The 23,951-nt window shown below is 36.5% G+C and overlaps 3 protein-coding genes across 4 annotated transcripts; all 3 read right to left on the bottom strand.

Annotated features, from left to right (window-relative positions):
* Window positions 1-3,465: 3,465 nt before the first annotated feature.
* On the bottom strand, window positions 3,466-5,231 carry LOC125476710 (disease resistance protein RML1A-like). Its single transcript, XM_048583109.1, has 3 exons — window positions 4,972-5,231; window positions 4,599-4,889; window positions 3,466-4,463 (listed from the first exon to the last, which is right to left on the bottom strand). Exons 1-3 carry the CDS (start codon window positions 5,068-5,070, stop codon window positions 3,483-3,485), a joined length of 1,371 nt encoding a protein of 456 aa, XP_048439066.1. The 5' UTR covers window positions 5,071-5,231; the 3' UTR covers window positions 3,466-3,482.
* Window positions 5,132-10,956, bottom strand: LOC125476691 (disease resistance protein RPV1-like). The gene is made up of 4 exons (XM_048583028.1): window positions 10,698-10,956; window positions 6,224-6,737; window positions 5,244-6,079; window positions 5,132-5,154 (listed from the first exon to the last, which is right to left on the bottom strand). The coding sequence occupies exons 2-4, from the start codon at window positions 6,712-6,714 to the stop codon at window positions 5,132-5,134; spliced, it is 1,350 nt and encodes a 449-aa protein (XP_048438985.1). The 5' UTR covers window positions 6,715-6,737; window positions 10,698-10,956.
* Window positions 10,957-16,745: 5,789 nt separating this feature from the next.
* Window positions 16,746-23,148, bottom strand: LOC125476708 (disease resistance protein RPV1-like). 2 transcript variants are annotated; one of them, XM_048583107.1, is made up of 7 exons: window positions 22,845-23,148; window positions 20,888-21,298; window positions 19,598-20,702; window positions 19,216-19,512; window positions 18,203-19,099; window positions 17,310-18,088; window positions 16,746-17,183 (listed from the first exon to the last, which is right to left on the bottom strand). In XM_048583107.1, exons 2-6 carry the CDS (start codon window positions 21,082-21,084, stop codon window positions 17,447-17,449), a joined length of 3,138 nt encoding a protein of 1,045 aa, XP_048439064.1. In that variant the 5' UTR covers window positions 21,085-21,298; window positions 22,845-23,148; the 3' UTR covers window positions 16,746-17,183; window positions 17,310-17,446. The 2 variants fall into 2 exon arrangements, with proteins under 2 accessions (XP_048439064.1, XP_048439063.1); XM_048583106.1 differs by having other exon boundaries at window positions 16,748-17,183; window positions 20,888-21,390.
* Window positions 23,149-23,951: the final 803 nt, after the last annotated feature.

The raw sequence follows: 23,951 nt of genomic DNA, 5'->3' as shown, positions 1-23,951 counted from the left end.
AATGAAAGATTGGAGCAAGAACATACAATATCTTGGTAGCAAAAATGTTTCCTTATTTCTCAAGCACATCTCACCTTTGCTCTCACACCTTAATGAAAATTTAAAGAGAGATTGGAGCAAGAACATAAAATTAAGGAGAAACTGGAAAATAAACAACAACATGATGTGCCCGTCTGATTTTTAACTGTTAAGTAACGCTGTTTCTCAACCAAAATGCAAATATACAGAAGTAAGATCGAGTTAAGAAGATTAAATTATTCAAACAAAATGCACTATATTAGACAAAGTGAAACAGAAAATAAGACTCACAAAAGAAAATAAACCATGATCTCTTCTTTAACGCTCGATGATCAGCACCACAACTGGAAGGTGCCCAAATCTACGCTTCTTTTGAATAGATGCAGTCATTAATCGTCACCTTCTTTATCTTTCAGGTGGCAAAACGCAACAATATTCATCGTCCTCCTGAGGAAACTCTATGTGCTTGAATAAGTAACGATCATTAAAAAAGCAGACCTTTGGTTCGTATGAAAAATCAAGATGTGCCGGGTTCTTCTTGTTCATTCTGATATGAGGACGATAAGTATGGTCTAGACTGTGATTACACACAAAGTATTTCTGTTCCACATTTGATACTTTGGCGCTGACACATCTCCAGCACTCACATTGTGACTCCAAGGAGGTGTTTCCTGTTGGATTGTTATATCTTCACTGTTGGATCCCACACCTGCAAATCCCCCTTCTCCTCTCTCTCTCTCTCTCATACACACAGTTAAGGATCGCTATGTTCCTGATAGGAACTAATTACTTCTCTTTGAAACAGTGTCTTCCAAGACTGAACCGTTAATCTCAGTCACTCACATGGCCTTATAACAACCCCCAACTTTTCAGAAGTCCCAAACCATGAGCAATTGATTCTCAAAGATTGCTTCAATTGGTCGAGGTTCATGACTCCAAGTAACTTTCAATGGGATTGGCTTGCCCGAAGGCATGTCACTTGAATAGCTTGAGTGTTTCATATTCACTCAGTTTTTTAATCTCAAATACTGGATAAATATCATGAACCTTTTATGTCTTGTTGTTACGGTAACTTTACTTCCCGGGTGAAAACACTATCGCATTCCAAGAATTGCATTGAATTGATCCAAATGGTTCACATCATCAAGAACTATAAGAACTCTATTGCAACCTACAGCATGCTTGATCTTGATTAGTCCTTCATGTTTGCTTATTTTCTTTACTTTCACCCTTTGGATATCGGAAAAAAGATTTATTCGCAAGCAAACCAAACCATGAGGTTGTTCTGAAGTTGCTGAATATCTGCAAGAAAGCTGCCGTTTCCTTAAAATTTTGCAAGGTTCGTCTTATTAGCAGCTTTGGCAATGGTGGTTTTACCAATTCCACCCATCCCATAGATAACCGCTGCAACAACATCACCCGAATCATTTTCTAACCATCTGTTTATTCCGTGCACACAATTATCGATTCCAACAGCACAGGGAGCAACATTTACTGCCACGCGATCCAGCTTACTTCCAACCTCTTGAACAATATCTTAGATAAACTGCCACTCATACCTACAACATATGGTCATTAGACATCAAATCATATGAAGACTACGTAATTTTTATCTAAAGAAAAGAGTAATCGATGATTGACATGAGTGAGAAACGTAATTGATGATTGACATGAGTAAGAAACCTCATAATGCAGGTAGATTATATACAAGACATTGAAAAATTGAGTCTTCTAAAAAATATTGCTGCAAAGGTACACGAAAGATAGTATAAAGTTATAAACCCAAAATCCGTCAACTCCATATGGCTTTACTATCATCAACCTAATAAACAAGTATTGTTTTTTGTCAACAAACTATATTATCTATTCTAAAGGAAAGAGGGGTGGCCTTAGCCTCCAATGAGCTAACAATAATGTGCCTAATAAACGAGTTATAAAAGGTCATATATAGATAATACTTTCTAATTAAAGAAAATGTTCTGCGAAATTACCGATCTTCTAGAACCATCCCTCCCAGATTTGCAACATCAGCAAGCGCTCTTCTCCACCTTGTCCATCTCGTCCTTGAAGCCTAGATTGCACGGACACTCCCAAACCTCGAAGTGTCTGACACTCTGACATGCCGACACGCCCTGCACACGGTTTGAACACGGTCAACAGTTTTGACACTGTAAAGACGGCCGATGCTTTTTTGTGAATATAAAAGACATAGTTAGACAGCACACTGATGGCTAGGGAATAAATGGACCCAGACTGACACATAGTTAACGCGCAGAGGTCCCTCGCACCAGCTGTAAGTCGTGAAAAAATTAAGAAAAGCATGCCTTTGCTGGGAGTCAAACCTGAGCTGCTCCCAACATTTTAAAAGTTCAGGGGCATGCTAAATTTTCCCTTTTTTCAAGTTAAACAGCTTTTTGGTTCACATGCATATCTCAAATGAGTGATCTAGACCACCAGACATACTACAGACACCAAATTATATCACGTTAAGTGGGAATTAAAGTTAGGATTATTGTCTGAAAGGGTAGTACTGAGTACTACATGCATCAACTACACGAGTTCGTAGAGCTTTCCCCTCCTTTTCTTTAATATATTCATTCAATTAACAAATCAAAGCAATAAACAAAGAGCAACAAATCCAACAAAGCCATGAGTTTATATTCAGAAGGATATAACAAGAAAGAACAAAAAGACGACACTCACCAAGATAATTGATGTTGGAAAAAGAACCAAGGAGGTTTCTCTTCATTTTCTCCAAAATAGGTGAGTAGAAGTAGATGGGGGAATCTGATGGACATGCTCTAAGTTTCAAATTATTTTCAATGCTCCTTGGGCCTTATATAAGTATGAAGATGATGCTCTGGCTCAAACGAAAATTCAATATGTGCTGGATTCTCCTGTCTCTTTCGGAATTGAGTCTGATGAGTACGGTGCCTATGATTACTGAGAAAGTATTTTCCTGTCCACATTTGCTACTCTGATGCTGACATTGACACATCTCCAGCAACAACATTATTCTGGCTAGAAGGAGGTCTTTCCTGCTCGTACACAAGCTGGATTCCGAACTCCTTTATCCAAAAATCATGCATCTCCACCGAAACACGTATTTGGTCCCCATACTCCAATTCATTGTTTCCAATTTGAAAATGGCTTAGCCATAACATATCTTCCTTCTCAGTTGGAAAACCTACTGTGACTGGGGAATAGGTCCACATAAGACCCTTGGTCTGATTACTGACTTTAATCAAATGTTGAGCATTAACAAGATAGTCATCAACTGCCAAGCCCGGTTCTATTGCATATAAAACACATACATTCAAGCCTTGGATTTTGAGATTAGGATGTGAAGATGCAATAGCCGACAACGCTGATCCATATATTGTGGTGAAGCCAAATCCATCTGGAATCTTGCTTCCAGGAAGGAAAATGCTATATACGCCACATTCATATCCCACAATTCAAATTTAATTATTCAAACAGTTAGACCCAACTAGTTCATAGATATAATAATTAGAACAACTATACACGAGAGAGGAGACAGAGAGAAAGACCTGGACAGGAACCTTCCTGGCCGTACTGGTCAAGTAGTTGATCATTTCAACATCAGTGCTTGTTATGGATTTCAAATTGAACGGGCCCATATATCTTCTCATTTCTATGTCAGCGCTTCTCGACGGTTTTATATTCAACAAGCTTTCAACTTCAACTAATTGCTCGCAACCCCAAAACAGTGATTCTAATGATCTGAACAACGGTAAATTTGTTAATCTTTTCAATGATGTACAATATTTTGCTTCCAACCTCTTCAACCTTGGGGGCAGCTCTGGAAGCATTTCGAGGTTTATGGATTTATCTAACAAAAGAGTCTCGAGCATAATGAGACTCTTCATGTTTTGTGGTAGGCACAAAATTGAGTTACCAATTAGATTCAAATATTTCAAGGAATATAGTGTACATAAATCATTGGGAACCTCTGACACGTTGCAGTAAGACAGACTTAAGCTTCCCAAACAACGTGGTAAACTTGCCAGTGAGAAACTGGTTGATTGAAGAGTCTTTCTTGGCCATGCCCACATCCACCAAGACCAGATTGGTGTCCATGATATAGTTGACAACAGTCTAAATTTATTCATATCCCTTGATGTAGTGTGTATGTAAATAACCATGGCACTGTCATGAAGCACAAGCTTTGAGCAACCAGTAAGAATAAGTTCCTCAAGAGACCTCATCATGTTCATTCTTTTTGGAAGCTGCATAAGACTTTTGCAGTCTTTTAGATTCAAGAAAACAAGTTTCCCCAAGTTTGCAATGGATTCATCAACATCAACCAAATTAATGCAGTCCTTAAGAATTAGTTTCTCAAGGTTAGGGAGTCCGGACAAGTCAAATGTTGTCCAAAGGCCATGTGAATGACTGAGATTAAGAATTTTCAATCTTGTAAGAAACTGTATCAAAGAGATGTCATTAGTTGCTATGAATACAGAGTCTAATTTGACTGAAATTTATTTTTATTTGTGTGTATTGAGTGAGAGAGAGAGAGAAAGAGAGAAAGAGAGAGAGCGAGAGAGATTAGAACATACCCTGGTTCCTTTCCAAACACGTTGCAGACTGCTCTTCCGTAAGTCAAGAGCAACTAGATTTTCCAAACAAAAATTTGCAGGTATTGATTTTAAAGACAATCCTTTCCAAGACAACCATATTAATTTTTTTGGAAAATTTTCATAGCTTCCACTCAACTTTACATTATCAAGCAGAAGTAGTTCAAGATTGAGCATCTCTGTGAATGCCCTTGTTTCGAAACCTACCTCATTTACCGAAGATGAATCTGTTGGGAGAAAGTGGAGCATGAGGCCCTTGATGGTTCTCGTACCCTGCTAACAAATAAGAAGATTTGATAAGTTACCATGCTGAACACCATTGCAAATATATACACATAAAATTCATGTTTCTTACCATTAATTTTGTCAAAACGTTAAATGCATCTTTTTGCCACAGTCTAGTGCGTTTTCCAGGGTCCTCAGGTGATTCTTCATGAATTATTGCCCTTCCCATGTCTTGAAGTAATTGATGCACGATTAACTTGTTGTGGACATTAATTTCCACAAGGCATCTATCAACCAGATGTTGAAGTCCAACCTCTGTGGCAAAATCACATTCGTCAAGGATTGTAGTTGTAAAATCCTTGTCCTTCCCTACGAAGAAACAGGCTATGTGGAGGAACAAACGTTTATCATGATCTTGTAAGGAATGAAAACTTACGCCAAGAATCTTTTGAATTTTTCCCTCAGTAATCACGTCTAGGTTGTGTAATGCATTTTTCCATACATCTACTATTTTTCCAAATAGAGAAGATCCCAGAACTTGAAGAGCTAATGGAACCCCTCCACAATGTTCTACTACAGGTCTTGAAAGCTCCATGTAACCTTCTTGAGGATGGGCTTGTCCAAAGGCATACCAACTGAAAAGCTTAAGTGATTGATGCTCAGGTAATCCTTCAACCTTAAACCTTACACAAACTTCAGCCCTTAACAAATGTTCATGTCTAGCTGTTATGATAATTTTACTTCCAGGATGGAGCCAGTCCCGCATTCCAAGAATCACATTGAACTGTTCCAAGTTCTCAACATCATCAAGAACAATAAGAACTCTTTTGCAACGTACAACCCGTTTGATCTTTACTATACCTTCATCATGGCTGTATATGTTGTTCATTTTCCTCTTTTGGATATCTGAAAGAAGGTTCCTTTGCAAGTGAACAAAACCATTGGCTTGTTTGGAAGTTTCCCTAATATCTGAAAGAAAACTGCTAGATTGAAATTTAGAGAAGTTCTGGTTATAAGCAATTTTAGCAATGGTGGTCTTGCCTATTCCACCCATTCCATGGATGACAGCTACTCCAACATCATTTGAGCCATCTTCAAGCCAGGTGTTCAGGCTTTCGACATAATAATCTCTTCCAATTACATAGGGATCAACTCTTAATCTCCTATTCCACATGTTCATGTAGTCCAGTTTATTTCCAACAGCTTCAACAATATCTTGGATAAACTGCGATTCGTACCTATATGTTATTGATATAAAAATATATCAGACGAAAAGAAAACAAACGAGCAAGTTATTTATTTAATTTTTTTTATTTAAAAAAAAGAAAAGCTAAAACTTTCACAAGCTTGACACTAGCATCTGATCTACTTGACTGAATTACCGTTCTCCTAAAACCATCCCTCCCAGGTCTGTTACTTCTCTAAGAGCTCGTCTCCACTCCTCCACCTTGTCTATATTGTCCTTGAAGCGCTCTTCATGTCTGGTAAATGAGTCTGCAAAACTGCCTGTCTGTTTCCTGACATCTGATGGTTCCACATCATAGAAAACCGGCACAACCTTGTGTCCATCTGTTTTTGTACGTTCCATGATGATAGCAAGTTCATTCAGGCACCACGTGGAAGAGGCGTAGTCCGTGGAGAAAACAATGACTGATACTCGTGACTCTTGTATTGCTGTCTGTAGCTCCTGTTCGATGTTTGCTCCTCCCTCAATTTCATCATCATCTCTAAAAGTGTGGATTCCTGCCAACTCCAAAGCCCTGTAGAGGTGATCTGCAAAACCCGTGCGTGTATCTGCACCTCTGAAACTTAAGAATGCATCATATGTGCACCGGTAAGAGGACGAAGAAGCATTCTGCTGCTCGGTGCTCATCGTAGCTATTGAATAGAGTCCATCTGTTGCAGTGAATGCATGAACAAGAGTTATTATATACAAATTGGAATGCAAATTGAGAATATATTCTCCAGCTACCAAACACATCTGATTTAACACTGAGATGCAAATCATATTACGTGTCTAATTTTGGAAGTATGTAAGAAATGATAAACAGAATAATAGTGCAAGAGACACCAGTTATTGGTTAACAAGTCACAATGCAAATTCTTATTTGTTGTAAAATGTGAACAGAAAACACGTTGAAACATTGCCACAAAATTTGGGATTTAAAAAATTGATGCAAAAACTAATAAGTTGATGTCTCTAGTAATACCCAGGAAAACAAAAAAAATTGGTGTTTCTAGTAAGTATGCTAACTTGTATTAAGAATGAAAGTCTGATTGGAGATGGAATTTTTCATATTACTATAGTCTAAATTGGGGAAGAATTGGCACTATACTTTTGCTGCATTTCATTTTATTTACGAAACTGCCACTCTTCTGAAAACAATTAAAGTGGCAGGGTTTATGGATTTGGACTGGTAGTGGGCTGTGGCTTAAGTTTGAAGGCGTTGGTACGTAAAAAGCTAATGACACGTTATGTGTAACCCTAAAAGAAATTCATATCAAAACTTTATACAAAACTATATTTTATCAATTTTTAATAAATTAATTATTAAAATAATGACTCATATTTATTTTAAGAAGAAAAAAAGAAAAGGACTGGATCTTTTTTCATGAATGGATTTAGTTCACGTTTCTTAAAAAAAAAAAAAAAAAATATAGTCTTACAAAACAATTTCAATGAATTTAGAGACCCATATTTATATTCTTTAAATTTATATAACATATTGAGTTAAAAATTAAGAAAAGATCACAGATAAAGTTAAAGCGTTTAATCAAAATTCAGAGAACTTGAATAAAAAACTAAAACCTGACTAATGTTTAATTATAAAATGTAGCGCTTGAATCTAATTATGTCAATAAGGGATTAATAACTGATATAACAAAAATATAGTTAGAGGGGTATTATTGTAATTGGAATATATGGCTATATAAGGGATTGTATAGCTAGTATTTCATTAAGTTCATTTGTATACATTTTATCCATTTAATCAATACAATCTCTCTAGTTTTCTCTTTATTATCTTCCTCTTTCTCTGTACCAACTTTATCTTTTGCAATGTAGTTAACATGGTATCAGAGCCACCAGCTCACGCCATGGATTCTGGTGGTTTCTCTTCTTCGTAGTAGTTTACAATTTTCTTTTCCCCTAGTTTAGTTTCTCTTCAAATTTCTATTAGATTTTCGGTGCTTCCGCAATTGTTCTTGAGTTGTTTTTTGTCCGATTGTTGGGATCGCGATTGTTGCCAAGTCTTGAAATAATTCTCTCTTCTTGGAGAGTTCAATGAGCGCGTTTTCACGAAGTTGGGGGTTGCTGAGTTCGAGTACCAACTGCTCCGCCGACGCCATGTTTGGGCTGGGATCCGTTGGCACTGGGGTTAGAACCGATCAGGCCTCCAAACGGTGCTCTCATCTCCACAAACTAGCAGAGACTCACCATTTCACAACAGGAAGTTGTCAAAGCTCTCAGCTTTTTGTAATTGCTTTCTCACAGTTCGCTCTCAGTTTTTTTGTAAAGAGAGAGGAGAGAGAGAGAGGGATAGTGAAGAAGACAAGTAAGTTGCCATTGGAGACAACAAAGATGAAATCTTGAAGAATGGAAGTGGGTCAAGATTGAAGTTCTTATCAGGTTCTTGATTTCTGGTTTTCACAATGCATATAAACTGTTTGATTAAATGTTTCAGTAAGAGAATGTTCACTATGTTGTTCATCTTTCTTGTGAATCTTCTCTGGGATCAGTATTTGTGATATTTGGGGTATTTGGATTCAAGAATATTGGTCATTGCTGGATTGTGCAATGTGTATGGTGTCCAGTTCTTTCTCTCTCACTGATATGCTGCAATTTTATTGGATTTGATTTTTCTGCAAATCTTGATATGTTTGGTGAAATGGGCGGTGACACATTGTTAGTAGAATGCTGGCCATTGACTTCATCATGAAACTTAGGTGGTGACTGAAGGCTAGTAGAACACTGGAATTTAGCGTCATCATGAAACTCATAAGTTGCAGTTTTTTTTTTATTTTTTATAGAATGCTGCATGTTGACTTCATCATAAAACTGGGGTGAAGGGTCAGAAGGTGGTCTAGGACTGGTAACTGCAGCATCGCTTGGGGTTCGTGCGAGTAGGATTGCTGGTGGTATCTTTAGGGTGTTCATTGTAGAATTACTCAACAAATTTTGCAGTATCCAATTCTTGTCTCTCTACTTCACTAATTTTCTGCAACTCTATTAGGAGTTTTGTGCAGTAATTTTCCCTTATCTCAGCCTATAATGTCGAGTCTAACCAGCTCAGTTGTTAGCATGAATCTACAGTAAGTCCGGTTATTCGATGAAGTTAGAAGAAGTTGTTAACGGTAAATCCCATGAAAGGTAATCTCGTGTTTTGAGTAGGTAAATCCCACAAAGGGTAATCCTACATGGATGTTGATTTTCAGTTGTTGAAATTGTGAAGGCCGATGCCATTGTTCAAAGGTGTTTTTTTTTTTGGTAAAATCCACAAAGGGCGATCCCGTGGTGCTATAGTTAAGGCCGATGCCACACTATAGTTTGTTAATTTTCTGTTTTTTGTAAATATTAAAGGCCGAAGCCAAGTTGAATGAGATTGTTGACGGTAAATCCCACGAAGGGTAAACCCGCAAGAAATTGTTATAACCGGCATGAGGGTGTGCTACAACTCCTTAAAGAAGGAAATTCTTTGTGAAGATCCTGTGAGAGGCAGAGGAATATTGGTTTTTTGGATGGAGAGATTGTATCTGCATAATGTTTGTTTGAAAGGATGATACAGGGTTCAGTTTGGCACCATTTGGTTATGTACATTTTTGTGGTTTAAAATGCCTTCAAGCTAGCTGTGCAAATTTCTATTTGGTTTGCAGTAGCTACAAAGTTGTAGAAATTAGTTTGAGCGGATGAAACTCTTTGGGAAGATTTGGTGATATGGTTCGAGTATTTGGCGTTGTAGTTGAAAAAAGGGGTTAAACCAGATGATAAGCTATGTGGGTGATTACTCTATGTCATATCGTTGTGTGAAGAAACTGGGGATGAAGACAAGGTGCTTTCTTGTTTGCAGCATGCTAATCCAAAAGTTAGTAACTCTAGTCAAAGTGCCACATATGCAATGGACATGCGTTTGGATTTAGTAACTCTAGTCAAAGTGTCATTCTCCTTGGTAGATTTAGTTTCTTGGAGTGCCATTCTCCAAGTATTCAGTGAGTTCTTGGTTGCATTCATGGGAAATTCAAGATGCACGTCACCAGTTTGCAGCAAATCAAAGGTTCCAAAAAGGGTCCAGTCACAGTGCCTTAGTGTCAATAACTCCAGATCAGTCTCAAATACCTGGCTAGCTCAAACTTCACTTGGATACTCCAAGTTTAGTTTGAGGGGGGAGTAATAACTGATATAACAGAAATATAGTTAGAGGGGTATTATTGTAATTGGAATATAGCGGGATTGTATAGCTAGTATTTCATTAAGTTCATTTGTATACATTTTATCCATTTAATCAATACATTCTCTCTAGTTTTCTCTTTATTATCTTCCTCTTCCTCTGTACCAACTTTATCTTTTGCAATGTAGTTAACAGGGATGATATGTGGTGGTTATTGGATAAGTTTATGATTTTTTTCATAAACAAAAGAGAATGACCCACTGCCTAAGAGGAATTTTTCAGTGTAACGTGCTTTAATTGTGAGCTAGAGACTCAAAACAAATTTCATAAGACAATATTAAAAAGAAAAATAAAGATAATAAAGCAAGAGGATCCAAAGCCAATGCATTGACTCATCGGCCATGAAGATTTCAATTGAAAGCAAATAATACAAGCAGAGGTATGATTTCACAAGAGGGGAGCTTGGAGGTACCTCGCAGACACCAGAGTTGTGTATTGTAAGATGCCGAAAGCTGTTGGATGAAAGTCCCAACTAGTTTCTTCAAAAAGACACTTTGAAATGGACGATTTCACAAATCGAATTTCGCTAACTCGCAAACTCAAGTTGATAAGTATGGTTCCTCTCCACCATGCTTAAACTTCCAAGGATCTGAATGGGCTTCGGTCTTAAGAGTTGATGAAGAAGAAGATGTGGGAGATGATCATGCTACCAGAGAAGCTCAAGAAGGACTAGTCTTTTGCTTTCTCTTTTTACTTTTTTTGGGGTAAACGAGGGTCGGGAAGCCCAAACAAACCAACATTTACATGAGATATTTACTGATAAAAGTCAGCAGACAATTATACATGGCTTTTCCAAAAAGTAGGTAAGGTACATGTATAATTCGCGTTTTCCACGAAAATTGAGTAATCATTTTTTCATTCACAAAAGAGTCACTATAGAGCGACTATAATGCAAAATCTAAAGATTCAATCATAAATTTCTCTAGCCCTACGGTGTAATAATATCTTCTCCATTTATAGAAAAGAATGTTTTAGATTTGATTTTCCGTATCAAATTATAGCATGTGACTTAGCTCAAATCCTACTCTTACAATATCATTTAAAAAGATAATTAATAAAGGGAAGTATTATTGATACTCTAAAAATCACATTCTACATTCTTTACAAGTATATTTTTCTTTCTAAATATAGAAAGTTTCAAATGTAAAATGAGAAATTTAGAATACCAATAACAATTCCCTTAAAAAAAGATAAATTAGTTATTATAATAATTAAATTAAAAGACAATTCATTTATTAATTTTCAATGGACTTGTAAAGAGTTCATCCGACACCACGTCTCTATGGTGTCACATCCCGGCCCAGGCCCCCACTACATCCCGGGCCTGCTCCACCACCGTAGCACGATATTGTCTGCTTTGGGCCCCGACCACACCCTCACGGTTTTGTTTCTATAAACTATTCGAGTTTTTCAGCGTGGGGTTACTACCTTTGATAATGGAAATGATTTTGAAAATCTTTGTTTTGACCACTCACACTTTCTATTTTTTCACCCCTCCAGGTTCTACTAATATGGCTCCGTATCGACGAGAACATGTGGCACTCCCAGTTATGGTGGCATATATTGATGGTATAATTATTATCTTTGTTCACTGTACTTGTTTTATGCTCTGTATCATGTGTGAAATGGGTCCATACCCACTCACCGCGTAGTTGTGTATATAGGCACTTTTAGGTTTAAATTTATTCGCACTTTACACATCATCACATTCTATGGCTTCGTCACCTTCCGGATGTCGCCCAGCACAGCTCGATTTAGAATCCTAGTGGACTTTCCGAGACGGGTGTAGAGCGGGCCCGAGATGTGGTGGGGACCCGGACCAGGATGTGACATATGGCCTTTCTTCCTTAAGGAGACAAATCAATTATTAATTTTCAATGAACTTGTAACTCAAAGTTGATAAAAGCCTGCGGAGGCCCCCTCTCCGACACCAATTGTTTAAAAAAGAAATGATTCAGTTCAGATTTGAACACAGGCAAATTCAAAACAAGTAGTAAGATTGAAAAATCCTCTTCGTTAATAAGAATTAGCAAAATTGTCTTGTTGGGGGCAACAATTATAGGGATCGGTAAAAAAGAAAAAGAAAAAGAGGGAAAAAGGAAAAGAGAAAGGAGAAAAAGTGGCGGTATGTTTGAGGCCCACACGGAAAAGAAAAAATTGGAATTTGGTTGAGCTTTCGGCCCACACCGGGAAAGGGCAAAAAGAAATGGGCTGTTTGATTTTGTTTGAAGTCCTTGAGGCCCACACGAGTTGGCCTGTATAGGAATTTTGCGACTGTTACGTAAGTATTGGGACTTGTGACCATTTGAGTGATAATATTCTTTTTGTCCGTCCGTTACTGCAATTGGAATATGAAAATTTCGTTCGTTTAGTGATGGGGAGCATTCATATGCTTTCTTTCCATACCCTCATGCATGTTTGAAACAAAATCAGTTTGCCAATTCGCAAGTCAAGTCAAGTTCAGCCTAGCCAAGCTTGCTTGCTTGTCCACGTAGCGAAGCCTGCATCGACATTTTCTTGTTGGCAAACTCAAGTCGTGTACCACCATGAGTTTGACGGGGGTTTTGGAAAATTAGTTATTTAATTATTTGAGTTTGCTTGTTAATTTAAGATTTGGGCTTAGCTCATTCAAATTAGGGTTTCTTAGGTTTTGTTCTCTATAAATATAGCTTATAATTCAGTATGATAATAAGTTGATTAAAATGTAGTCTTTAAGTGTAGCCGTCTTGGCAATCCTATTTCTTTGTTTTTTCGTTAATCAAATAATATTCGTAATTTATAATCTGTTTGTTCGTATGTTTGTTATGCGTACCTGATATTCTATTGTGGTGAGCATCACCATCATTTGAGGGTGGTGAGCAAAATTGCCCAAACTTAACCCTAGTGTATGCTACCAACACAAATTCAGCTTGACACGTGTCCTCTCACATAACTCTAATTAACTTTCATTATTAATATTTTTATGTCATAGCAATTCCAAAATCTAACCATCCCATTCCATCTCGCTCTTCCTCACTCCTCTCTCTCTCTCCAGTCTCCTCTCTGTTATTTGAAAAATATTGCTAATCCAAGATTCCAGATCATCTAAATTGGGGTGGATGCACAGATGTGAAGGGGTGAATGAATAGATGAGAAGCGACCCCAACCCACCTCACCCAACCCAAATTATCTAACATTTGGACAAATCTCACACCGGGGTGAGGAAGTTGACGACCGTTGGATTTCTATTTAATTTTTTATTATTTAATTTTAGTGTTTTAATTAATTAATTAATTTATTTTTTCAACAGACGATATTATCTATATTAAGAAGGTTAAGTGACGAGAATCGAGCATAAGACATCTTTCATTTATAAGTAAAGATGAATATCACTAAACCCTAGTATTAAGTAGCTTTTAATTTATTTTTAAGAAATAAAAAAATAGTATTTAATCAGAAAGTAGCTACGGTCATGTGATAAAGAAAGATTGGAGCAAAAACATAAGAAAAAAATAAAGAAAGATTGGAGCAAAAACAAAAAATTAAGAAGAAACGGGAAAATAAACAACGGGAAGATCTGCCCGTCTGATTGTTAACAGTTAAGTTGGATTAAACTCCTTTATTCACCGACCACATTGTTTATCCGCTGAAGGAGCTCAGATAGGAACCAATATGGAGCTCAGATATGAAATCCACATCAAGTATTTGAAGAAGATCGAGTTAAGAGGATTCAATTATTCAAACAAAATACGTATATAGTATATACTATACAAAGAGAAACAGAAAATAAGACTCACAAAAGAAAACAAACCATGATCTTTTCTTCAACGCTCGATGATCTGCACCGCAAATGGATAGTGCCCAAATCTACACTTCTTTCGAATAGACGCAATCAATAATCATCGCCTTCTTTATCTTTTTTTTTTTCTCTTGTAAAATCTTACCCTTTCGGATGGCAAAACACAAGTTACACAACAATATTCATCGTCCTCCTGAGGAAACTCTATGTGCTTAAGTAAGTAATGATTATTAAAAAAGCAGCCCTCTGGATGGTATGAAAAATCAAGATGAGCCGGGTTCTTCCGGTTCTTTCTGAAATATGAACTGAGGATGATGAGTATGGTCTAGACTGTGATTACACACAAAGCATTTGCCTTTCCATATTTGATACATTGATGCTGACACATCTCCAGCACTCACATTTTGCAGTCGTAGATTCAGGAAAACAAGTTTCTCAAGGTATCCAATGGAGTCATCTACCTCGACCTAATTTAAGCAATATTTGAGAATCGATTGTTCAAGGTTAGGGACTTCTGACAAGTTAGGGGTTGTCATCAGGCCATGTGAGTGACTGAGATTAAGGATTTTCTGTCTTGGAAGACACCGTTTCAAGGAGAAGTAATTAGTTCCTGGCGTTTCTAACGAAAATCGAATGCTCTTGTGAATAATCTTAAAGGATAAGTAAAAAAGCTATATATTGAGAATCATTACTCTCTTCTAGTTGTCTGCTATGTCATTCGCTATTGGTAGAAAACGATTGTGTATACGACGATTCTTCTCTGTTATTGTTTGCTTAGAGAGCCTTGTGCTTTTGTTTCCCCTCTGTGCAATACCTGCCACATAGCTCTGAAATGTTTTACACCTTATTGTCTTGTAGTTTCAAAAAAGTCATGTGCCCGAGTGGTCTGTGATGCCATGGAGGTTGCTGGGGTAGATATTTCTTCCCGCTGCACTCCTTTTTACATTGTCCCAAGATTAGAATTAGGAATGTATAGCGCGCGCAGGTTAGGCTTATACAAATTTTGTAAGAGAAGAGGTTGACATTAAGGAAGGGTAAACTAGGTAAGGGCGGCGTAAAATTGTTTGCCCTTGATTTGTTTAACTAGAAATTACAGGATGATCTCTTCCAATTTTGTCTCTACTAATTGGTCAAACACAGAGCAGCTAAAAGCTGCAAGATTTAGGGCTGGTTTGGTATTGCTGTGCTTTGAAAAAAAGTTGTTGTGAGAATAAATAACAAATTTTTACAAGAGAAGCTTACCTGGAGAAACCTGGAGAACGAGAAAACAAGTTCGCTAGTTTTTGGAACGAGAGAACGAGAGAGATTGCTCTGGTTCGGGTTATGCGAGAGAGCTCTGAAAGGTGAAGTGCGTGCGAGAGAGCTCTGGAAAGGTGAGAGCGTAGGTGAAGGGAAAGGAGGGCAGTTTTGGGTTATTCATATTTCATTAAACGTGTACACTGTTCACCCGTGTGTGGGTGAAAATAAGCTGCTTTTGGAAGCTGCTATTTGCAGCTTCTTGTCATCTCCTGGTTTGGGCTTTTTTTCACCCTCAACTTTGAAACAAAGCTGCTTTTCAAAGTTTACCAAACATCAAAAATTTTCATAGCTTTTTTTCATAGTAGCTTTTTTTTTAATCACCTCAATCCCAAACAGGCCCTCAGAGTGTTGGAAATTTGTTTTAGAATAGGATCTCACAAAGATTATCATTCCATTTTTGTTCCCTGTCTTTGCTACTTGTAACTTAAAACAATATGAAATCAAATGCAATTAACAAATTACTATAGCTTGTATTGTGACATTTAAAATTTTTGTTCATTAGTCCTTGCGTGGCCCAATTACATACCGACACACGTGATTAGGTGGATCACTTTCTCATTTTTAAATTTCTTTTCTTAGAGTTTCATTTCTTAGAGTTTCATTTCACATGTAAATTCCTTGGTGAACAAATGTTTAGAGGAGAAAAACTTCCTTACATTAAAGATGACATTCTGGCAGTATCTCAAGTCAATCATGCATGCCATGCGGAGACATTTCTGTAGTTTATCCAAGCATGGTGGTGCATGATTGATTTGGGATACCATGGTTAGTGCATTCCCATTGTATGAAGGGGAGATGCTCAAAACCTCAAAACACAATAATGGTGGAAATTCATATCATTTCTACGTTGAATGTTGAGAACTTGACTCAACAGGGAAAGGAAAATCTGACTGTGGCATGTAACTAGATTATGGCAGAAGTGAGACTTAAAGCAACCATATCAGACTCTTTAAAGGGAAACCTACCTAGTCTCCTCTATCTAAATCCATTAGACCTCTATAAATTAATAGCCTTGAGACCACAATTTTTTTTTAATTAATTTAGCAAAATATTAAATAATTGATAAATTAATAAGTTATTAATTTAGTTTCTCATTTTACGAACTAACAATTTTATTGTTTAACCAAGTAAAATTTTGAATCTACTTATTTTCTAAGATTGTACATGGTTCTACTATGGAGCCCGTTTCCCGAAAAGAAGTTCTCAAAGCGGTGATGACATTGAATAATTTTTTGTTGCAATATGAAAAAAACCACATCAGAACTTCTTGTCATGTTAAGAAAAAGATAAGATCCAAGGTATCAATTTCAAGAAAAAAAACAAACAATCATTGAGTCATATTTTAAGAAGGCCTCATTGTCGAATCATAAGCACAATGTATCAGGAAATTATTAATTCACATATTATTCAGGATCTATATGAATTTTCTATAATGTATTATCTTATGAATTTAGCGAATTATTAATTTTATATAATGTATCAGGAAATACACGTTTTCAATATCTTATTGATCGCGCGCTTTCTAATCCGAATGCATAATAATAGAATAAGAAAAGTTTGCTCATATAAATGTGTCCAAATAGAAGTTACCCCAAATACTACGTCGCAGGAACTCAAGATTCGTTTGTAAGGAGTAGGCTTTGGAGGGAAACTAATTGCAGGATTTTCAGAAATACATGTTGTCCCACTGCTGTTACGCTGAAGTTGGTTTTGCTCTATAGGGGTTTTCAAACATCATCTGCTAACTCATGAGGACTGTTCCGGTTGTTTCCTTGATTGGTCTTATGACCTTGTTGTTCTGAGTTCGTAGAGCTTTCCCTCCTTTTGTTTAATATATTCATTCAATTAACAAATCAAAGACAATAAGCAAAGAGCAACAAATCCAACAAAGCCATGAGTATATATTCAGAAATAGATAACAAGAAAGAATAAAGGGACGATACTCACCAAGAAAACTGATGCTGATGTTTCTTTCCAACCATAAATGAATGATGCTGGATAAAGAACTGAGGAGGTTTCTCTTTATTTTAGCCAAAATGGGTGAGGAGAAGCAGATGCGGAATCTGCTGGATATGCTCTAAGTTTCACAACAGTTTCGAATGGTCCTCGGGCCTTGAATAATTTATGAAATAGACGCTCTGGCCCAAATGAAAATTCAATATGTTCTGGATTCTCCTGTCTCTTTCGGAATTGAGCTTGATGAGTACGGTGCCCATGATTACTGAGAAAGTATTTTCCTGTCCACATTTGGTACTCTGATGCTGATAGTGACACATCTCCAGCAACAACATTATTCTGGCTAGAAGAGGTCTTTCCGGCTCGTACACAAGCTGGATTCCGAATTCCTTTACCCGGACAAAATCATGCATCTCCACTGAAACACGTAATTCGTCCCCATACTCCAATTCGTTGTTTCCAAATCGAAAATGGCTTAGCCATAACATATCTTCCTTCTCAGTAGGCAAACCTACTGTGAGTGGGGAATAGGTCCACATAAGACCCTTGGTCTGATTACTGACTTTAATCAAATGCTGAACAGTAAGACGATATTCCAAGCCTGGTTCTTGTGCATATAACACACATGAATTCAAGCCTCGGATTTTGAGAATAGGATGTGAAGGTACAATAACTGACAGCACAGATCTATATATTATTGTGAAGCCAAATCCATCTGGAATCTTGCTTCCATGAAAGAAAATGCTATATATGCCACATTCATAGAGTACCTGTTTCATCAAGAATCTACAATTCAAATTTAACTATTCAAACAGTTAGGCCGAACTAGTTCATAGATATAATAATTAGAACAACCATACATGAGAGAGGAGACAGAGAAAGACCTGGACAGGAGCCTTCCTGGTTGTACTGGTCAAGTAGTTGATCATTTCGACATCAGTGCTTGCTATGGATTTCAAATTGAACAGGCCCATATATCTTGTCATTTCTATGTCAGCGCTTCTCACCGGTTTTATATTCAACAAGCTTTCAACTTCAACTAAATGCTCACAACCCCAAAAAAGTGATTCCAATGATCTGAACAAGTTTGGTAAATTTGTTAATCTTTTCAATGAAGTACAATATTTTGCTTCTAACCTCTTCAACCTTGGTGGGAGCTCTGGAAGAATTTCAAGGTTTGTGCAATTATCTAACAAAAGAGTCTCGAGCATAATAAGACTCTTCATTTTTTGTGGTAGGCACAAAATTGGATTACCAATTAGATTCAAATACTTCAATGAAGATAGTGTACACAGATCATTGGGAACCTCTGACACGTTGCAGTAAGACAGACTTAAGCTTCCCAAACAACGTGGTAAACTTGCCAGTGAGAAATTGGTTGATTGAAGAGTCTTTCTTGGCCATGCCCACATCCACCAAGACCAGATTGGTGTCCATGATATAGTTGACAACAGTCTAAATTTATTCATATCCCTTGATGTAGTGTGTATGTAAATAACCATGGCACTGTCATGAAGCACAAGCTTTGAGCAACCAGTAAGAATAAGTTTCTCAAGAGACCTCATCATGTTCATGCTTTTTGGAAGCTTCACAAGACTTTTGCAGCCTTTTAGATTCAAGAAAACAAGTTTCCCCAAGTTTCCAATGGATTCATCAACATCAACCAAATTAATGCAGTCCTTAAGAATTAGTTTCTCAAGGTTAAGGAGTCCAGACAAGTCAGATGTTGTCCTAAGGCCATGTGAATGACTGAGATTAAGAATTTTCAATCTTGTAAGAAGCTGTATCAAATATAAGTCATTAGTTGCTATGAATGCACAGTTTAGTTTCACTGATTTTTTTTTTTTGTTTGTTTGTGTGTGTAATGAGAGAGAGAGCAAGAGAGATTAGAATATACCTTGGTTCCGTTCCAAACATGTTGCAGACTGCTCTTCCGTAAGTCAAGAACAACTAGATTTTCCATACAAAAATTGGCTGGTATTGATTTTAAAGAGAATCCTCGCCAAGACAGCCATATTAAATTTTTTGGAAAATCTTCATAGCTTCCACTTAACTTTACATTATCAAGCAGAAGTAGTTCAAGATTGAGCATCTCTGTAAATGCCTTTGTCTCGAAACCTACCTCATTTAATACCGGAGATGACTCTATTGAGGGAAAGTTGAGCATGAGGCCCTTGATAGTTCTCGTACCCTGCTAACAAATAAGAGCATTGGATAAGTTACTAGTCACATGCAGAACACCATTGCAAATACATGCAAATAAAGATCATGTTTCTTACAGTTAATTTTCTCAAAACGTTAATTGCATCTTTATCCCACAATATAGTGCGTTCTCCAGGATCCTCAGGTGATTTGTCACGAATTATTGCCCTTCCCATGTCTTGAAGCAATTGATGCATGGTTAACTTGCTGTGGGCATCAATTTCCACAAGGCATCTATCAACTAGATGTTGAAGTCCAACCTCTGTTACAAAATCACATTTGTCAAGGATTGTAGTTGCGAAATCCTTATCCTTTCCTACGAAGAAACAGGCTATATGGAGGAATAAACGTCTATCATGATCTTGTAAAGATTCAAAACTTTTGCAAAGAATCTTTTTAATTTTTCCCTCAGTAATCACGTCTAAAACATCTAAGTTGCGTACTGCATTTTCCCATACATTTGCTGTTTTTTCAAATAGAGAAGATCCCAGAACTTGAAGAGCTAATGGAACCCCTCCACAATGTTTTACTAAGGTTCTTGAATGCTCCATGTAACCTTCCTGAGGATGGGGTTGTCCGAAGGCATGCCAACTGAAAAGCATAAGAGATTGATGCGCATGTAATCCTTCAACCTTAAACCTTACACAAACTTCATGAGCCTTTAACAAATGTTCATGTCTAGTTGTTATGATAATTTTACTTCCAGGATGGAACCAGTCTTGCATTCCAAGAATTGCATTGAACTGTTCCGAGTTCTCTACATCATCAAGAACAATAAGAACTCTTTTGCAATGTACAGCCCGTTTGATACCTTCATCAAGGCTGTATATTTTTTCCATTTTCCCCTTTTGGATATCTGAAAGAAGCTTCCTTTGCAAGTGAACAAAACCATTGGCTTGTTTGGAAGTTTCCCAAATATCTGAAAGAAAGCTGCTAGCTTGAAATTTATAGGAGTTCTGGTTATAAACAGTTTTAGCAATGGTGGTCTTGCCTATTCCACCCATTCCATAGATGACAGATACTCCAACATCATTTGATCCATCTTCCAGCCACATGTTTAGTCTTTTCACATGATAATCTCTTCCAATCACATTGGGCTCAACTCTTAATCTCCTATTCGTCATGTAGTCCAGCTTATTTCCAATCTCTTCAACAATATCTTGGATAAACTGCGACTCGTACCTATATGTTATTGATATCAAAATATACAAGGCACGATAAGTTCTTTCTTTTCAGACCAAAAGAAAAAAAACACGAGCATGTTAATTATTTACAAAAAAAATTAAAAAAAAAAGATAAAACTTTCACAAGCTTGATACTAGATTCTGATCTACTTGACTGAATAAAAGAGGGGAATGAAAAATTACTGTTCTCCATAAACCATCCCTCCCAAGTCTGCAACATCTCTAAGAGCTCGCTTCCACTCCTCCACCTTGTCCTTGAAGCGCTCTTCATGTTTAGTAAACGATTCTGCAAAACTGCCCATCTGCTTCCTGACATCTGATGGTTCCACATCATAGAAAACTGGGATAACCATGTGTCCATCTGTTCTTTTACGTTCCATGATGATAGCAAGTTCATTCAGGCACCACCTGGAAGAGGCGTAGTCCTTGGAGAAAACAATGATTGATACTCGTGACTCTTGTATTGCTGTCCGTAGCTCCTGTTCAATGTTTTCTCCTCTCTCAATTTCATTATCGTCCCTAAAAGTGTGGATTCCTGCCCACTCCAAAGCACTGTAGAGGTGATCTGTAAAGCCCTTGCGTGTATCTGTGCCTCTGAAACTCAAGAATGCATCATATGTGCACCGGTAAGAGGACGAAGAAGCATTCTGCTGCTCGGTGCGCATTGCAGATATTTAATAGTCTATCTGTAGCAGTGAATGCATGAAGAAGAGTTATTATATACAAATTGGAATGCAAATTGAGAATATATTCTCCAGCTACCAAACATATCTGATTTTACACTGAGATGCAAATGATATTACAGGTCTAATTTGGGAAATATGTAGGAAATGATAAACCTAATAATAGTACAAGAGACACCAGTTATTGATTACCAAGTCACAAGGCAAATTCTTATTAGTTGTAAAATGTGAATAGAAAACGCATTGAAACATTGGCACGCATTTGGGATCTCAAAAAGTTGATGCAAAAACTTATAAGTTGGTGTATCAACTCTCAAGTAGTACTCAGAAGAAAGGAAAAAAAAAAAAACAAATTGGTGTCTAGTAAGAATAAATTCGTCATATTGTCATGCAAGAATATTACTGGTTATTTTATTTCTTTTTTTTTTTTTTTTTTTTTGTGTGGTAGAAATGGACTATACTTTTGTTAGACATGTACATGTAACTTGACTCTAGTATGCTTACTTGTATTAGGAATGAAGGTTTGATACGAGATGGAACTTTTCAAATCCCCTCTAAGTCTTAGGGAGGAGCTCATTTAGGACTCTTAACCACCAAGTAATTTAGGAGGTGTTTTGATCTAGATGCTCGGTTTTTTAATTTCTTAGACCAAATATCTAAGTTTTTATTTCAATATATTGTTAATTTATATCTTTTTATTTGAATATATTTTAAAAGAATAAAAAACAATAAAAGTTCTATAAAAACAAAAAAAGTTGAATTGTTTAACAAAAAAAAAAAAAGTTAAACTGTGGGTGCAAAAAAAAGGAAAAAAAAAAAAATCAAACGTGATATTTTAAAAGTACCAACGTACTTTAAAATTCTAAACGATATTACATATAGATATATATCAATGCTTTTATTTACTAAATGTAATGTGTCATAATTTGGTACTTTATTGGTATGCTATGTAATTCAAATTTGTGTACAAATTAGTTTTGGTACGTTATGTAATTTTTATTTAAATACAAAGAAAACTATAGGTACATTTATATTATCATAAATTTGATATGTAAAAAGCTAACAACACATTATGGGTAATCCCAAAAGAAATTCATATTAAAACTTTATACAAAAATATATATTCTATCAATTTTTAATAAATTAATTATTAATATAATGACTCATATTTATTTTAAGAAGAAAAAAACGAAAAGGACTAGATCTTTTTTCATGAAATGGATTTAGTTCACGTTTCTGAAAAGAAAAAAAAAATTTGAAGTCTTACAAAATAATTTCCATGAATTTAAAGACTTTAGATCTTAGTTTTAATAGGAAAATATTAAAAAGAAAAATAAAGATAAGAAAGCAAGAGGATCCAAAGTCAATGCATTTGATTCATCGGCCATGAAGATTTCAATTGAAAGCTAATAATACAAGCAGATCTATGTTTTCACAAGAGGGGAGCTTGGAGGTACCTCGCACACACCAGAGTTGTGTATTGTAAAATGCCGAAAAACGTTGGATGAAAGTCCCAACTAGTTTCTTCAAAAAGACAATGTGAAATGGACGATTTGACAAATCAAATTTTGCTCACTCACAACCTTAAGTTGATAACTATAGTTCCTCTCCACCATGCTTAAATTTTCAAGGATCTGAATGGGCGTTGGTCTTAAGAGTTGATGAAGAAGAGGAGGTGGGAGATGCTACCAGAGCAGCTGAAGAAGAAGGACGAATCTTTTGTTTTCTCTTTTCTTTTTCTTTTTGGTAAACGAGGGTGAGGAAAAGATGGGGAAAAAGAAAAGGAAAAAAGATAGAAAAAGAAAAAGAAAAAGAAGAAAAAGTGGTGGTATGTTTGTGGTCCACACGGAAATTAAACATTGGAAATTGGTCAAGGTTTTGGCCCACACGGGCAAAAGGCCAAAAGAAATGGGCGGTTTGTGTTATATGAGAGCAACTCGACTTCTAAAATAATGCGTCAGCATCCAACTTATTTAATCCACTCGATGAATATTAATAGATCGAATGCATTTTCACCACTACAAAATGCATTGGTATCCAGCTCATTTAAAATATTATTAAGTTTTTTATAAAATAATAAATAAAAAAATTGTTTTAATTTCGGATAGGAATTTTAACTAATCACGTCATGTCACGTGTTATTATTATAATAAAATTACATAAACTCATCAAATAAGCTTAAAAAAAACACACTAAATAAAATTACATAAACTCATCAAATAAACTTAAAAAAACAGACTAAATAAACTAAGAAATTTATTGTTCCACCACAAGATCCTTTTAATTATCTTAACCTTGTTGCAATCCTCATTGGTGCTAAATCAAGTCACTTTAACAGGTACAGTGCTAGTATGGCTCTTGCAATGAAGTGTACCGCTCAGCGATCAATTGATTGTAACGTCTATCCCGTTCCAATGGCTCGTGTTGCATGGGATCTTCGGTGCCGTCATGAGCACAATAGATACGTGTTCTTGAGTTGTTCATTGTATCCGGCTCGTATTCGTTGACGGCATTATAATCATACTCATCTTCCACAGTCATGTTATGGAGAATGATACACGTCA

The sequence above is a fragment of a genome, unplaced genomic scaffold (assembly GCF_019419815.1).
Source record: "Pyrus x bretschneideri cultivar Hongxiangsu unplaced genomic scaffold, Pyrus_bretschneideri_v1 Contig2, whole genome shotgun sequence".
Taxonomy (NCBI): domain Eukaryota; kingdom Viridiplantae; phylum Streptophyta; class Magnoliopsida; order Rosales; family Rosaceae; genus Pyrus; species Pyrus x bretschneideri.
This window is presented reverse-complemented; position numbering and strand designations above follow the sequence as displayed.